Genomic DNA, 18214 nt, shown 5'->3' on the forward strand with positions numbered 1-18214 from the left:
TTCTGAGGTTGCGTGTGGCGGTGGCGGCGGGTGGGCTTCGGGTAAGGTTGGTGTTTAGCTGGTCTTCGGTGACTATGCTACAGCACCGGCGGGGGATCAGTTGAGTGCGGTGGTGCGTGGTGGTTTCTGGAAGGTGAAGTGGATGCAGCGATGGTCGGTTCAGTGGAGTTCGGTGGTGTGGCTGAAGGAGACGTGGAGCTTGCGGAGAAGATGGGGTAATGGTGGTGGTCGGTAGAGTGGGTGGGTGTTGTGACGAGCTGTCTGAGTCCAAGGTTTGCGAGGTTGTCGATCAGGGTGGTGGAGTTAATTCATGTTGAACCGTAATAATGGTATGTTCCTGGTGAAAATATGAATTGCTTTTATGTACACATTGCTTGTTCTGACTTCAGGACAAACATTTCAAGAACATCATAGAACAATTATGATTTACAAATTTGAATATTGTAATGAATATAAAGTACTTTGGCTTGTCTGTAGCCACTTTGGCTGCCATGTTGTGCCTCCTCAAATCTTGGGTGCCTTTTCTGGACCCTTTTCTATTATTACTACCTAACGGGGTGAGCACTACGGGTAAGGGTGGCTCATGGACCTAGGGTTTATCGAGTAGGTTGTATAACAATGAGGTGTTAGTTACACACAGAGCACAGACGGATTTCTTGCTTCCACTTTTTTGCACATATCTGTTTTCTTTTGAATTATTGTTTTCTTTTACGGTACTTCTGTATTTGAATGAAGTGGATCTAAGTTAAAAAAGACTATTGCCTCTAACATTTTCTTACCTCTAAAAATAGGCCAATTGTTAACATTAGGGGGTCGATTCCGATTCGGGAAACAAATCCGTAGGACGATTTGAATTCATAGCCGTTTCCTTACGAATCGTACAAATCCGTCCGAATTGCGTAGTACGATCCGTAGTAAAAAAATACGTCTGAATCGTTGCGAACAGTACAAAAAGCAAGGGAAAATTCATACGATACGGACCCTGAAGGTGAACCGTACGAATCTAAAACATGCCCTACGACCCGACAAGTACGATCCGGACCGGGGACTGAGTACGCGATTTGGACGGTAAATGTCGCGTATGTACAATTCATACGGAGAGCCACAAAATCACATAGGGTACGGTTCGTACACCCCATGATCTTAGGGGTACGGTTCGTACACCTACGATCATTGGGTACGGTTCGAACACCTACGATCATGGGGTGTACGAACCGTACCCCTAAGATCATGGGGTGTACGAACCGTACCCGGGGGTCCGTTCTGTATGCATTACGAGGCGAAATCAGCTTTTCCGGACGTTTTCAGCTCCCGTAAGAAAAAAGTCATACGGAGTGGTGTTCACACGAATTGTACTTGCTGGGTCGTAAAAGGCTGCTGCGATCCGTACGGACATCGCATACTGCGTGTTGCGAGTGCGATCTGTACGGTTTCTTGAATCGTACGGTCTTTTGTACGATTCGTACGGAGAACTGCATTGAGTACACATCGTACTACATCATTACGTACGGGTAATGTTCTGCGTACGAATCGTACGGGAAAAACGCTCCGTATGCCGATTCAAACTGGATTTTACCGAATCGGAATCGGCCCCTAGATGTTTTATGTAATTAATGATAATGTACACTTATCGTTGTCATAATTTGTTTGTAGATTCCCCAGAAGAAGGGTGGTTTTTCACCTGAAATGCATTGGGATTTATATTATCCATGCATGGTACTTTTTGATTGACATTTGAGGGCCAAAGAACTGCTTTGCAGAATTATGCAATTGGATCAGTAAAACACATTGCAGCAACGTAGTGATAGTGTCAAGCAAATTTCATGGGATATTGTGATTGATTGATGTTATTTCAAATTTTGTAAAAAATGTATGTTTTAAGGATATGAATTCATGAGCTTGAATTAATTAGGTAGCAGGCACTCTCGGAGTGTGTCTCAGTAGTGCACTTTCTGTCTAAGACTTTTTGTCCTAGTATTTTTCTTCAGTTTTGAATCAGGTGGTGAGGTAGAACCACCTCAGCAGGTGCACACTTTAAATCCAACAGGTTTATGTTTCTACTGAAATTTGTGTTTAGTTGGGTACATAGGAGTGCAACACGGCTGTTCTTCTGTCTTTTCACTTTTAGAAAGTGGGCATTTCTCTGTGCTTATGACTATTTGTGCTTTGATGCCTGACTCGAATACACGTCTGGGCTGGGTGACAGCTATATTGTGTGCATTCAATACAGTTACAACACAGGAAGAGCTGGGTGTGACTGGATACAGCTGCACTCATCTGCATACTGATAGCCTTCCTGGGCTGGGAGAGGGAGAGGTGGTTCACACTTAACTTTAAATAGTTTGTGTCCTGCCCTCACACAAAGGGCATATTTCCCCCCTACTGATTGTATGGAGCCAGGGTTGGGCTGAAAGCGATTGTTGTGCACTTCTAAGAGTTCCTTTGAAGTCACCACTACATCAAAGACATTTTTTAGTAGAAGTACTGGGGATCTGACCCCATGATTTTAGACACTGAGTGGGACTTGTAACCAGATGCTGCTGGCTGTACATTCTGTACATTGCCAGAAGGACTGCTGTACTGCCAGAAGGAGCTGCCATTTTGACTAACTGAGTTGTTGTGTTGGCCTGCTGCCTGCTGGGCTGCAGGAGGGACTGTCACTGTGCAATCTGACTCTATGCGCTGGCCACTGCCAGCCCCCTTAATTGGTGCTCCTATGGCTTTTCCAAGGCCTTCTTGGATGCCCCTGTATGCTCAGGACCAGAAAAGAATCTGCAGCCACCTGATTTATGTGGGACTCTGAATCCAACACCATACAGCTGTCTAATAACTCAGTGCTTGATTTGGCTACAAGTGTGGTGCTCTGACAAGAGGAGTGCCTTGAGGATTATAGGGCAGAGCCCTTCGGCCCCTCCAGTGCGGCCCTCTATAAGGGGGAGAGATCAAGTGATTCTTTGAGCCGTTGGGGCTTGTGAGACAACCACGGCCATCATGTCTTCCATCCAATCCGTGGTGCCCACCAACCCATGCCCTCACCCTCTTCACAACTTCAGAACCAACCCTATCAGCATGAACACACCAGCATCATCAACACAGCCATCTCCACAGCAGGCTTCCTGTACAGATGGAAATACCCAGCGGTCAGACCCCTCCTAAAGGAATCCTTCGCTGACCCGAGCGATCTCAAAAATTACAGACCAATCTCCCTGCTCCCCTCCTTGCTAAAAATACTTGAGGAAGCCATCAACCCACAGCTCACTGAATACCTGGAACAAATCCACCTACTCAACGCCTCACGATCAGGTGTCTGTGCCAAGTACAGCACTGAGATTGCACTGATCTATGCCACAGATGGCATTGGAACTCTCCTCGACCATGCAGAAACTCTGGGCCTGATCCTCCTTGATTTCCACTGCATTTGACACCATCTTCCCCCATGCCCACTACACCCTCATCGACAGGCTCTAGAACATCGGCAACATGTATAACATTGACATACAGCAAAATGCCCTCAAGTGAATCGCCTCTTTCCATACAGGATGCACACAGAGAATCCAGCTGCCTCCATTCGCTTCCTCATCATATGCGGTGTACCCCAAGGGGCATCCCTTAACCCCACCCTGCTTAACACCTACATGACCCCCTCACAGAAGTCGTCAGATCCCATGGCCTCAACATAATCTCCCACGCAGATGACACTCATCAAATCCTTCCACTCACTGAGGACCGCACTAACATTAAAACCAACTTCTGCAACACCATGACCAACATAGTCAACTGGATGTGAGGCAACTGCCTCAAACTCAACTCCAATAAGACAGAAGTACTGATCTTCTGAAAGAACACTTCCATCCACAGCTGGAGGCCAGTGGAACACAGACTGACACCCAAACAGACCATGCATGCAACATAGGCATCATCCTCGACAGCAAATTAACCATCAAAAGACAAGTCAATACAGTTGCTTCCTCCTGCTTCTACAACTTTTGCATGCTGCACTGAATCTTCAGATGGATTCCGGTCAAAACCAGAAAGACTGTCACTCAGGCCCTTGTCACCAGCCATCTCAACTACAGCAATGTTCTCCACCGGGTCCTCAGAAGACTTCAGGCCATACAGCATACTGCAGCCAGACTCATCCTTGACCTCCTCAAATGGACCTACATCATCCCCCACCTCAGAAACCTCCAATGGCTCCTTATCCAGAGGAGATGCTAGTTCAAGATCCTCATGCTCACCTACAAAGTGCTACACAATCAAGAACCATCTTGCTTCAATCATCGACTAAATTTCACCTACCTGCAAGACACCTGTGCTCGTGAGTGTCTGAAAAGTTTCAGTGCTCCGTCCATCATCTCCTTGTGTTTGCTTTGTTTGCCCTAAGTTGGCAGGGTATGCCCAGACGTGGGTCCCTTGCTCACCTTGCCACTGGATTCAAGCTAGCCTGGCTGACGAAGGGTGTTACCCATAACCGGTCATAGAATGCTTGTTTCCAGTTCAGGGAAGACCTGTCTTGGCAGTTAGGGCTTGACTGTTCCCATGAGGTACAGGGTCAAGACTGATTTGCATTTAGCTGGGTCTGAACTGAGGTTCCAAAGTGAGCTAAAGAATGATAATGGATTCAACCCAGATCTGTGACTGGGAGTGAGTGTCTGAAAAGTTTCAGCACTCCGTCCATCAGCTCCTTGTGTTTGCTTTGTTTGACCTAAGTTGGCAGGGTATGCCCAGATGTGGGTCCCTTGCTCACTTTGCCATTGGATTCAAGCTAGCCTGGCTGATGAAGGGTGTTACCCAGAAACCGGTCGCAGGATGCTTGTTTCCGGTCCAGGGAAGACATGGCTTGGCAGTTCAGGCTGGGCTGTTCCCATGAGGCACAGGGTCAAGACTGATTTGCATTTAGCGGTGTCTGAACTGGAGTGGCGAAGTGAGCTAAAGAATGATGATGGATTCAACCCAGATCTGTGACTTGGGGTGAGTGTCTGAAAAGTTTCAGTGCGCCGTCCATCATCTCCTTGTGTTTGCTGTGTATCTGACTTGCCCTGACTAGAGTGGTGGGTTCTGCCTAGCTTAGGTTCATGCCCTAGCCAACCAAAACCCCCATTTCTAACAACCCCAACCAGTATACATTAAGTTAGAAAGAAGGCAAACCACACCAAAATATACCTTGTAAGTTTTGCCTCTATAAGTGACCTCAAAAGACTGCTCTGTTTTAGGGTGTCAAAGCAGTGGGCAAATCATGGAAAACGCTAGCAGTCAAGTCTCCTTGATCTATAATCAATCTGAGATGATCCAAGGCAAGATCGAGGGCTAGGACTGTTATTCTGCCCAAATCAAACCCTGGTTAGTTTCATTCTACGAGAAGAAAAACAGCCATTTTGCTACAACCCCATCAACATTTTACCCTAGACCGTCAAGAGGGTAGTAGGTGTGTAGTTCTCTACCATGAGTGGATCTAATTTAGCCTAATTTGTTTGGAGAGACTTTACAATACCACTTTTCCAATCTGCAGGATCAACCCTGTAGAGAATGAGAAGTTGATAATATTTGTGAAAGCAAGTAGTAAGAGTATAGAACATACTTGTAAGAATGAAACTAGACATAGATTGTGTATAGCTCCCAACTTGTTGCACATAGTTTTGCCAGTGGATCCAGAGTAGTTATGCCTCACCTAAAGCATTGGTGAGAGTCAATGGACTCCTATCCCGGCCCTTTCCCTATTGCAAGAGGTACCCGTCAGGGCTGCCCTTGTCACCCTTACTGTTTGCTTTATACATGCAACCTTTTGCTGATTGGGTCTGCAGACATCAGCAGATCACTGGCATCACTAATTGGGGCAGAGCACACAAAGTTGCACTTTAGGCAGATGATGTATTGCTTATATTATCTAATCTGCATACCTCGGTCATGGTGGAATTGTGACATTTGGGGGAGCTTCCGGCTTTAAAACCAATTTTGAGAAATGATCTATATTAAACCGTACCATCCCTGAACCAATCCAGGCTCCATTGGAGGTGACTTTTCTGTTTTCTTGGGCATCAGGAGGGGTAAAATATCTAGGCTTAGAGATATACCCTTCCTCGATTGCTACTGCAGAACATCATTTTATCGCAATGATGATGTCCGCTCGCTCTGACTTATCTAGGTGAAGGGTATGGTGTCTGTCTTAGTTGTACCACTTGGCGGTGGTTAAGATGACGCTTTTACTTAAGGTATTATATGTCATGCAGATTCTACCTCTCCAACCGCAACCACATGTGTTAGAGAAAATGCAGAACCTCCTTTGAAACAGAGGATCCACAGGCACAGGCACACCTACCTCAAGCAGCAGGAGGCCTTGGCGTCCCTTATTTGGTAAAATACTACCAGACGGCACAACTGCACTATATGGTGGAGTGGTCCTGCCCCTGCACAAAAAAACCTTGGTATTTCATGCACGCATACTTGACCAGTTTTGGCCCTGTCACATAAGTTCTGTGCAGTACTTTCAGCTGTACTAGCTTCAATTTAGAGGATATTGCACCCTCCCATGGGGATGCTAGCGCTTCCATCCATTTCTCCTCAATGAGCTCTGTCAAGTCACTTTCCCACTTTGCACGGAGTTGCGGAAGAAGATCACGCGAGTGATTTATCAATTTTAAGAAAGTCAGGGAAATTACCTTCTTGAGCATGTACCCGTCCAGAGGTCTGTCCTCAAGAGGAGAGGCCTCAGGAGGGGTTTCGCCCCTCGGGATGACTGTTTACAGAGCGTACTGCACCTGGAGATATCTGAATCGTTCAGTACCTGCAAGCTCATAGTTTTTTTGGAGGGTGGTGAAGGGCAGCACCTCTCCCTTTATCCAGAGATCGCCCACCTAAGAGATTCCGATCATATCCCATCTATCAAACTCCGTCATTTTCCAGAGATTCCCTAATCATCTGAATCCCATAGTGGGGTGAGCCGAGTTATAGTTTTTGTCAATCCCATACTTTTCTGGACCAAATGCCACACCTGTACAGAGTGTCTTGTGGGTCCCGTCAAGAGGAACATTGCGGGTTTTGAGTATAGTGCTCATGTATAGTTACCCCCGGGGAGTAGCCACCTATCCATTCATAGCCCGGGTCAGTAGGGGGCCAGAATATACAGTGATTAATGGCAGCCAGTTGTGCCGCCCAATAATACTTTTTGATATTTGGTAATCCTATCCCCCCCATTGTACCAGCTTCTCACTAATTTCGGGAATGAGATTCTAGGTGGACTATTTCCCCAGAGGAGCGTTCGCTGTGCAGTTTCCACCTGTCTAAAATATGACAAGGGGACTAGGGCGGGCAAGTTCTGTAAAACATATAAAAACTGGGGTAGCGACATCATCTTAAACAATGCAGCTCTCCTCCAAGCGCGACAACGGAAGAGACTGCCAGTGTTCTGCATCACACTTCAGTAGCTGCAGTGGTGGCAGCAGATTAGCATAATAAAATAGTTTGGGATCCTTGGTAATAAAAATTCCCAGATACTTGAACATCTCTGTCGCTATCCTGAGTTGGTACTTTCGAGGCAGGACCAGTGGTTTACCTTTTAAGACAAAGATAAGCGATTTAGTCCAATTGATAGTGTACCTGGACTACGTACCTAAATTAGTAAAGATGTTAAGCACTCTACGCAGAGATCTATGAGGGGAGGCCAAGTATAACAGAATATCGTCTGCGTAGAGCGATATACGATCCTCCCAATCTTTGGTCCAGTGTAGCCCTCTTATAATGGGGTCACGTCGGATCCAGCAGGCCAGAGGCTCGAGCGTGAGTGCAAACAGCAATGGGGACTGGGGGCACCCCTGTCTTGTTCCCCTGTGGAGATGGAATATAGCAGATTTTTTGTTATTAACTACTACTTGTGCTAGTGGGTCAGCATATAAAAGTCGGACCCAGGTAATAAAGTAAGGACCAAATCCCATCCTCTCCAGGACAGCGAAAAGGTATGACCACTCTATGGTGTCGAACGCCATGGTGGCATCCAAGGACACCAAAATTGCCTCTTCCATGATAGTATCTCTCCTGCCCATCACCCTGTGTACTCTTCTTAAATTCAGGGACATGTTTCTGGATGGCATAAATCCAGATTGGTCCAGGTGTGACCAGCCAAGGGAGAACTCTGGCGGGTGGCTAGCAATTTAGCCAGAATCTTAGCCTCTGCGTTCAGCAGCGATATAGGTTGATACGACGTACAACTGTGTTTAGGTTTCCCTTCCTTGGGAATCACCACTAGGGTGGCCAGTCTCTAGGCCTGTGGAAGGATTCCCTTCTCAAGACTCTTCATGAACATTGCTTTTCCCACTTGGAGAGACCGAATGACTTGAACTATTTCATCCGGTGTGATATTTCCCTCCAGGGAATTTTTCTCCTCTTCTGCCAATACAGGCAGACACATTTTTGCCAGTAGTTCCTGAGTTTCTGCCTCCTGTCTAGTAGACCTAGAAGTATAGATTAGGTCATAATATCTATCAAACTTGTCCGCGATATCATGTGGATCAGTAAGTTTCCTCCCATTCTCTGACCATATCTCTGTGACCAGTCGGCTTGTTGCTTCCCTCCTATCTAACCAGGTCAACAGCTTCCCTGCTTTGTCCCCTAGCTCGTTAACACTCCCCAGCTTGTGGTTGAGCATAGTTATGGATGTCTCTCTTGCTTCGGTTCTGAAGTCATCTTGTGTCAGTCTGAGAATATGCATTGCATCTTAGTCTACGGATGTTATGATTCTCTCTTCCAATTTCAGTTTGACCTCCTCTAATCGAAGAAGTCTTGCCTGCTTTTCTTTTTTTCGCTCCGGAGATCTGAGAGAGTGCCTGTCCCCTTATTACAGTTTTAAAGGTTTCCCAAAGTATTTGTGCCGATTCAACCATGCCCTCATTCTCATTAAAGTAGTGTTCAATTTATTGCTCTATCTTTAGTTTAATCATGGGGTTGCGAAGATACCAGGGGCGAATGGGGGCAACCTTAGTGCAGTTTCCCCTTTCATACTCCATGTGCAGCCAAACGGGGGAGTGGTCCGATATGCCTCTTGCTAGGTGTTGAATCTCTCTAACATACCCAACTTGTGCCCCAGGGGCGAGGATGTAATCTATGCAGGAACGGCTGTCGTGGGCCCCAAAGTGAAATGTGTACTTTGTCTCCACAGGGTGATGCACCCTCCACATATCCATGAGTCCTATAGCATCCAGAAAAAGCGGGAGTCACCATTGCGAAGGAGGTATGTCTCTAGGGGGACAGCGATCCAGTGTCCCTGAAACAACAGAGTTTAAGGCCCTCCCTATTACCATTCTACCATTGGGAAATGCGAGCATCACTCTTCCAAGACCTTTAAACGTAATTTCCTGCAGTCCCGGTGGCAAGTACAGTGACATTATTGTCAGCGCTTTGCCCTCCCACTGACCAGGCATTGCTGCATAGCTCCCAAAATTATCAGTGTAAACTTGGTCTATTGTCATGGGGAAGGTGTGCTTTTTCAGTATACCAACTCCCCTGGAGCCCGTCGTGAACCCAGAGTGCACCACTATTTGATAGCCCCATCTTGCTAGGGCCTTACACATGTTCCCTATGATGTGTGTCTCTTGGAACAGGACCACCTCTGGGGCATGCTGTTTAAGAAATACCAATATGGTTCCTCTTTAAGTTTATCCCGCAATCCATTTACATTCCAGGATAGTAACTTAATTTGTTTCTCACTCGTGACACCCATGTCTTTGTTCGGTATCTGTTGCTGGGGGGGGCACCCATCACCCAATATAACCTTGTGCCAATGATTGTGCCACTATCCCCAGGTTCCTGGTCATTGTATTTCCCATGCCTAAACACGCTATATGTGATTCTGTGATGAAATTGTTTTTAAAACAAGACCATCACCCCCAACACCCCCCACCCTGTAACCCTCCCTGCTCCGCCACACTCTGGGCTCCAAACTGCCCATAACCCCAGTAGTGCAGAGTGCCTGTCGCCCTAACCAAAAACTAACTAGAAGTAGGAGGGGAAGGGGTTGCAGACTCCCACCCAATGGAGCCCGCTCTGTCGCCATGTGTCCCCCATTAACAATGTATGAACATGCATCATATATCAATACAATCAAGTAGTGAATAAAACATTTGTTTGGCCTGCTCAGAGTGTCATCATCCGCTGTCGTGAGAGGTGAGTTCGGTGCAGGACTATCGCAGCTAACAGTTCCTGGCGTGATAAAACGTTTTACGGGGCAATGCAATTGACTGTGTATCATTTTGCGTTGTGAACCTTTGCTGGTTTCCAGCCTTCTAACCAGTCTTGTGCTGCTTCTGGCATTTCAAAGAACCAAGTCTTGCTGTCCGCTTCTACTCTCAACTTTGCTGGTAATAACATTGCATATTAAATGCCTTTGCCTCTCAGCGACTTTTTAATGTCCAGGAAGGTGCGCCTTTGGTGTTGAACCGTAATGGTAAAGTCCGGAAAAAAGGACAGTTCACTGTTCTCAACTTTCAGGGGAGGGTTAGTACGAGCCGTTTGTAGGATAGTGTCTTGGTCCCTGAAGTTGAGGAGGTGTGCCAGAATGGATCTTGGAGGAGCCCCCAGTGTAGGCCTCCCCCACGCACTCTGTGTGCTCTTTCAACTGTAAAGAATTTGGATAGTGTTTTGTGCCCTAGGCAATTCATGATTAAGTCCTCTACGAATAGGTCAGCTGCCGGGCCCTCTGCTCGCTCAGGGACCCTAATAATTCGGACGTTGTTTCGTAATCATCTAGCTGGAAATCCAATCTCTTCTGCGCAGTTTGAAGTTCTTTGATTTCTTTACACATTCGCTGGGTGTCGCCACTATGTTCCTGAGTTACCACTTTTATGGCTTTAACTTTTTGCTCGTTTACTGCAGATTAGTCCTGATCAGCGCCATTTCGATTGATATGGTGTCCATTCTGTGTTCCAGCGAGGCAAGCACCACAGCTGCCATTACATCCACCAGCGTTGGTTCCTCCCCAAAAGGTGTCGGCGATTTGTCTGTCTCCCCGTTGGTCTCTCCCTCCAGCTCGTATACTTTGTGAGTGGGGTACTTGTCCAGCTTAGTCTGGAGTGTAGTTCTCTGTCCCTTCGGCCCAGACATAGTGTAGTAGCCCAAGTGGTGATTCACACAGGTATTCAGTTCTGGAATCTCGTGCTCTGCACACTGCAGGCTAATTAAGGCACACAGGAAGTTTCCAAAGCTCTGATTCACCAGGGTTACAAAATGTGCACTGTAGTATCTGGAGCGTCCCAGCCACATCCTGATTTCAAATTAGCCCCCTTCAGCAAAGAATCTGTACACCAGTGTCCACTTATTTGGAATTGCAGCCGTCGTCCACGGTGTCTTGTGTACACTGTAGCATGAGTTCAGTGCCCTCCGCGTGCGTAGGGAAGTGTTGGTGGGGTCAAACCCGGATCCTCTGCCACCAAGATTGAACACCCCGCCTCGGGTCGACTCGTTCCTCCCCCGTCATCTCATCACAGCTGTAGGGAAGAGGGCCGTCTGATCATGTCACAGCCTCCCCTCCCAACTCACAGACACTCACAGGATCATCGCCCTTGGTGGTAGTGGTCATGGATCATGGCGGCCATGTCCGTCAGGCCTCCGACGTAGCCAGTGGGCAGCTGGAGGACTGGGGCATTCGAAGTGGCACAGCTGATCACTGTCGCGCTCCTGGCCTACGCGCCAGTTGCGTGAGAGAGAGTCCAGGTAGCGGAGAGGGGGTGGAAATTGTGGAAGGGATGTCACCGGCTTGCCACTTGCCTCCGGGGGTCCTGGTGCACAATGAGGGGCGCAAGCTTCAGGGGCGCCGCTGCGGCCCAACAGCAGTTTCCGCCACTCACGGAAGTCCCAGCCAGCTGTAGATGGACTAGAGCCCGGGGACTCCACGCCTGCTCACTCCATGGCTCTTCCTATCTTCGGACCTTGGGCACCAGCGTTTTTCTGTGCACAGTGCCACAATGGGTGTCCGCACACACACTCCTGGACTTGTAGGGGGAAAATTGACAAATATACGGATATTGGAGCGGGTTTAGGCCATCAGTGTTAGGAGCCTCACCGCTTCGCAGCCATCGCACTCGGCGGTCAAGCCACGCCCCCACCTATTCTAATTGAATCTGGGACTCTAACTCATAGATGCCCATGAGGAAACTAAAGGAGGTGGGCATAAATTGAATCCATTTCTGAAAAATGGCTACTACATCATCACATCCATACTCTTTCTTCTTATTCGAGGTCTGAAAACGCTTTTTGCCAATGCTATAAAACAACCCCAAAAGGCACTGGCAGAACCAATAGGTCCCAAAGTGAAAACCTACTGGGTTTGCCAATGCTTGCTTTCAGGTGAATTGAGAGGCTTCCAGTACAGTTGGGGGACTACAACCTAATGTTGGAATTTGGGGGATGTTACATGGGTATTAATGAGTGTAGTTTTTAGCCTTCTTAACTGTGGGCTTGACAGAGTATTCTATGGTGTATTTGAGGTAAATGCATGTAAATAAACACCAGTAGTATTTAAGTTGAAAGAGACTGCCATTGGTTGTTAAAACTGAAGATATGCTACAGTGCCAAAAATGCTGGGAAATCTAATCCGACCAACTGTTTACCTAAATGTCCATTAATAAAAAACTTTCTGACTAATATCAATACCAAGGACCTTTTTTATTTTAATGTTTTAGAAGTAAAGTCTCCCAAATACGAGTCAACAATATGTATCTATCAAAATATCTCAGATAAATATTTTGAAGATTAAAATTTGAAACTCACTGAAACTGTGGATTATATACCAATTCCAAAAACACACGTCAGCACTAATTCCATTAAATCTACACAAAGGCATACACAAACAATTTTTATCACATGTATGCATGAATCCTGTTATCTGCCTGGGAAGTGCCTTATAATTGTTATGACAGAGCCTTGCGTAAATGAAATAACTAGGCCTGGGAGATAAATTCTGTTCCGCTCCCAGAATTTGCGGAATTTGGGTAATTTCACGTTCAACGGAGAACTCAGAATTGCCAAAAATTCCACGATCCGCGGCTTCGCGGAATTTTTTGCTTGTTCACGCTTTCAAAATGCGTGTTCGCAAGATAGTTCTCCCCGAGCACGCAAACAGCATTCGTGAACAGGAAAAAAGCTCAGTGAACGGGCGGAACAAGAAATTCTGTGTTTTCGCTGAACTTTTGCGTACTTGTGGAGATTTTTTACCATTTTGCGGAGCTTTGCTTAGCACGACTTCGCAAATTATGCCCACTGCCAGAAATAACCAGCAGTACAACAAAAAATGATCAGCTAATCAGAATTTCTCAAATTTCTTGAATTAATGAATGTACTCATTTATGTAGCTCCCAGTTGAAGAATGCTTTTCTTCTTTCAACTACTAACATGAACTTGAAATAGCATGCCCCTACAATATGCATGTAAAATCAACTGAAAGTAGAAAGAAGTGTTCAATATTTAAAGGATATAAAAATTCCTGTAGTATGTTTTAAGGATTATATACCAAGTTAAAAACTAGCACTGAAAGTCTTCATATTTCAATCATTCATCCATTGTACGTGATCTCATAAATCTACGTACATAGGTTGTAGTAGACAAGAAGCGTATGGAAAAGTCCTCAGAGTAATATTTTTAAATGAAACAAATGCACTCAATATAAGGTTCAAGTGGATCACCAGATAGTTTATAATGATTTGTTTTATGCCAATAATTTTAATCACCCTGATTTCAATAACAAAATCATATTCTTTCTCCCTAAAAGCAATAGGATTGTTTATCCCAAAAACAAATCATGAAAAACAAAAAATAAACACATTCAATCAGACCTTTTACAAATTAAAAAAGTTTAGAAGATTCTAACACGGGAATGGGGACAACTATACTACATATACTATACACAAAAATGGAAACTAATAGGAGGCAAAAGGAGCCAGTGGAAAGAAATAAACAGCATTGCATGACAAAGGGAAAAATATAATTGAAAGTGTGAAATGAATGCATGCATGAAATAGAGTAGCCCAAATATAGATAAGGATCCAAAATACATGTGAAAGACAAGGAAGCTCGGGCAAAGAAGATAATGTGTACTCTAGAAAAGAGTCAAAGTCCTTTAAAATGTCTGAAATTAAGTTCTCCAAAATTGAACTTTAAAACAGGAAAGAGTAATGAAAATGTGCATGATGTAAGTACCTGGTTCATAGCTAAAGTCTGAAATTAGGAAGTGGATTAGAGGAACTGACAGTGGGAAGGTGAATAAAAAAGAAAATTCCTTTCCAACAACAGTTTAGAAAGACCATTCAAAAATGTAGTTGCCCAGAGAATGGCTGGAGGAGCAGACATTTGGAAGCCAACATGGGTCTCATAGAATGTTAGTGGATCAAGAAATGTCACATCACCATTATTGGGTCATACATTTATAAAGGTCTGGGTGAATTTTAGGTTAGTAAAATGCGGGCATTGGGTTCTGCCCAGGCTCACCTCCTCACTGTGTGCCATCTTTCTACTCCCTGGTTGTTCGCCTGTGTTCTGCCCTAGATATCTATAGTAATCCCCAGTGCTGGGCTGCTTGCTGAAGTTTCTTGATCTCCTGCAGGAATCAGCCCGTCGAAGTCCTTCTGGACTATTTTCACGGGAAACAAGCTAAAAAAGACCAATTTTAGAGCTGTAATAGTACAATCAAACATTCAATGGAAAAGGTAGCAGTCAACTTAGAAGAAATAAAAATAAACATACACAATTCACATATCGTATTATGTACTCATTGTAGTTACCATGCTTGTTCTATTTTGTGTTAACATTTGAAATGGTTATGACAACTTAACCAATATAAGAAAACTAAGGGTTAGATTTAAAGGTTAGTAGATTGACTACCATTCGCCAAATTTAGAAATCACCATTGATCCATTCTGTCTCTTGACAATAACCTCATATGGCAATTTCTGTGAAAAAACAAAATGTTTGGTGGATGGCCATTGCTTGTTCAGATGGCTGTTCATCAAACTGTAACAAAGCTTTTGTTTAAAAAAAAAAACTCACAAAGGGAGAGCAGATTATTGAAAAATCAATAGCTAATCACATCCACAGCCAGGGAGCTTTTCACTGCCCGGGTTTTACCTGAAGGTGATGGACAGAATAAAGAACATTACACCATCCACCCTATATACGGTGGGTGGTTTAATGCCCTTTCAACGACAGCATCTACTCCACCAGGCTGATGGGGATGTTTTACATCAATGGAGTCAACAAATGCTCTGGTGACGGAAAGCTGATGGTCCACCCTACTCAGAAGGAGGTGGGCCGACCAACTGTTTGACAGAGTACTCTGTCACATTTGTGATGGAGTACCCTGCCCACCAAACTCTGAATCTGGCCCTGAGGTTTTTCGTCTTTTCTGGAACCAGTAACAATTCCAATATCATGGTTTTCAATGAGTACACCAGTCCATCATTGATAACATCTGTCAGCTTGTAAAATGAAAGAAATCCTTTATCAACTAAGAGAAATGTTGATGTCTAATTCGAATAAAAACAAAGTTTGACTGCTGAAGTGCAACTAATTTCATGAAAAACCCAGTGAAAGAAAATAGGTTGTCATCAAGCACCCACTTTTGAGTATTAATCAAAATATGCTGCAACTAATTAATATTGGCAAATTATATGTGGACCTCAAATAATATTGTGCAAAAAATGGGAAAACGTCCACTAAAACAACATGCAAGAGCCTCGTTAAAAAAAAAAAAAAAGCACCAACTGGTGAAATTGGATCAAATCTGGTGCAAATCTTTATTATCTTTGTCATGGGAAGCTGCCACCAAAGATGCAAGATGATGTGTAGGTACTTTAAAAATAAAATTTCAACTTGCATAAGAAATTAAAACAACAATCTCTCTTGAGGATTTAAAAATGACACGCATACCTTTGGTACAGAAAATAAAAACATGAGGCTTAAAAGGCCTTTAAACAGATGGTTGCTCCACTCTTCTGTTGTTTGACATATACTGACTCGGGGGACTGAGAGTGTCCCTTTTCCTTCCCTCTCTCTCAAATTGTTGACATTTTTCTCCTTTAATAAATCATGTTCTTTTCAAATGTTAAAACAAGTGCAAGAATAATAATTCAGAGTTAATGTGACTAGTTTAGATTGTATTTTAATTATAGAATGCCTTTATTTTAAATTACAATAAGTAGTAAACATGTGTGCAGTAGTAGTGTATATTTTGAATTATATTAACTCAACATTTTAAAAAACAATGTGCACAAGAGCAGAATTAATGGTTTGCAGCTTCCTCAGAAGAAACTTAATTTGACCTTGCGGATAACAGTAAAAATGTACTGTGAAATAGAGATGCTCAGAATGTAACTTGGAGCCTTCTTGATATGTATTAGTTGCTGGTAGAATGTTATCTTGAACAGATCTCTATTCATAAACTGATATAAAGTCTCATTTATTTGCTGTAGTTAGAAATAAAGCACACTATTTCAAAATACATTGCCACAATATGCCTCTAATTTTTTTCCTGCTTAAACAATAAGTTTCTCTTGCAGCTAACGTAATGTGATTAGTTAGAATAACATGGTTATCTATCAGAAAACTAGGAAATTAGATCATTTTAAATAAGATTCAAAATGTGTAGTGCCAACAAAGTGATAACTAGCTCCTGATGAATGATGTGTGGACAGGAGGAAAGGGGAGGATGTGCCTTTTGGAGAATGCTGTATTTCCATTGGAGGAGATGAAGAAACATGCCACACTTTGTGCAATATTTACAGAATTATTAACACGTTCCGAGATTAGGAGCTTTAGAAGAAGAAGAACTAGAGGGGAGAAGACTGCCTTATATGAGAACAGAATGGAAATGAAGACTGCCTTAGATGAGAGGAGAAAGGAGGAGAACTGGAACTGATGAGGGCAGGACTCAGACTGGGAGATCGGCAGAGAGGAGAGGAGATTCAGTGCAGACTTTGATTCATACAAGAGGAGAGATTCCTTTAGATGGAGAGCTGATTCAGCTGGAGAGGAGGAGGCAGAGCTGCAGAGCAGAACGCCATGCTGTGTGCCCTATTGATATTCATTAAAACCCCAAGCTTTATGCTTTGACTAATTGGCTTTGCCATGGCTTATTTGCTCTATCCTTTATTTTCTCTTATGGGAATTCTGCAGTTATTAATTATTGATTTATTAGCTTCATGCTAATCTTACTCTTGCCTTTATTTTTTAACTCTTCATGGGTTCTGACTGACATCATTTGTGCTCCAATTCTTAAAATAGGGATTCTTTCCTTAATGGTATATGTATTATAATATGATCTGCACTAATTATATTTTTCTATTATCAATTCTGTAATCTGATTGTTATTTAACTAATTAATAAAGACACAGATCAACCTCTATCTTTAATTATAGAATAAATCCCTCTTAAACTGCCCACAAACACTCTTCATTGACTCAATATAAAGTATTTATTAGTTGATGAAGCATAACCTGTGTGTTCTATTTTTGTTATTGCTCCTTCAGAAAATGGCGACAAAGGTCCATTGGCCTGAAGGAAACATTTTAGGATTTCCAAAGGACAAAATATGCAAGCTGAGGTGTTTAGTCTTAAATACCAATTTGGTCAAATCCTCATAGAGTTTCCTGCAGATGTAATATATACAGAGCAGTGTTGACCACCAGGGATAATGAAAAACAGAGATGGTGACCAGCGATAATAAAAACTTTGAATAAAAGGTGTACTTCAGGCTAATTCGTAATCATATTTGAGGTTCAACTTCCTAGCCTTTTTTTATGGATGAACTCCGAGCTGGGGCTTTATTCAATTATTATATTGGAGGTATTGTTTTCTCTTCCTTACATAAATAATAGTCAAATGATACAAAGCTACCACAGCAAAAACTGTGTCCCCAGATGTAGAAATGTGTAGGGCCTTGGTACAGTCAGTAGCCTTTTATGGGGCTGACTTGTGGGGGATGGAGAATCTGAAGTACTCATTTCCAAAGAAAACCACTTTTAAAAAACCTTATTCACACTGCCTAGAAGCACACCTACGTGCCACCTGTGCTTTGATATTGGACGCAAACGAATTGGGGATATAGCAAAAATAAGGCCATTACTATTTTGGGTGCCCTGATGGTCATCCGCTGAACTGGCCACTTATAGATCTGCACTCAAGGAGATAATCAACAGAAGGGACTGCAATACCCTCCCCTGGCTCAGTTATATTAAGGCAA

General features: G+C 43.8%; 1 protein-coding gene across 1 annotated transcript in view; it reads right to left on the minus strand.

Annotated features, from left to right (window-relative positions):
* The window catches only part of ESPN (espin), a 926204-nt gene that overhangs the window by 297738 nt on the left and 610252 nt on the right, over positions 1 to 18214 (minus strand). Inside the window, exon 8 of the mRNA XM_078642618.1 lies at positions 14467 to 14628. Within this exon, the coding sequence (XP_078498744.1) occupies positions 14467 to 14628 (162 nt within the window). The remainder of the gene's footprint in view (positions 1 to 14466; positions 14629 to 18214) is intronic.

This window comes from Lissotriton helveticus, chromosome 5_1 (genome assembly GCF_964261635.1).
Source record: "Lissotriton helveticus chromosome 5_1, aLisHel1.1, whole genome shotgun sequence".
Taxonomy (NCBI): Eukaryota; Metazoa; Chordata; class Amphibia; order Caudata; family Salamandridae; genus Lissotriton; species Lissotriton helveticus.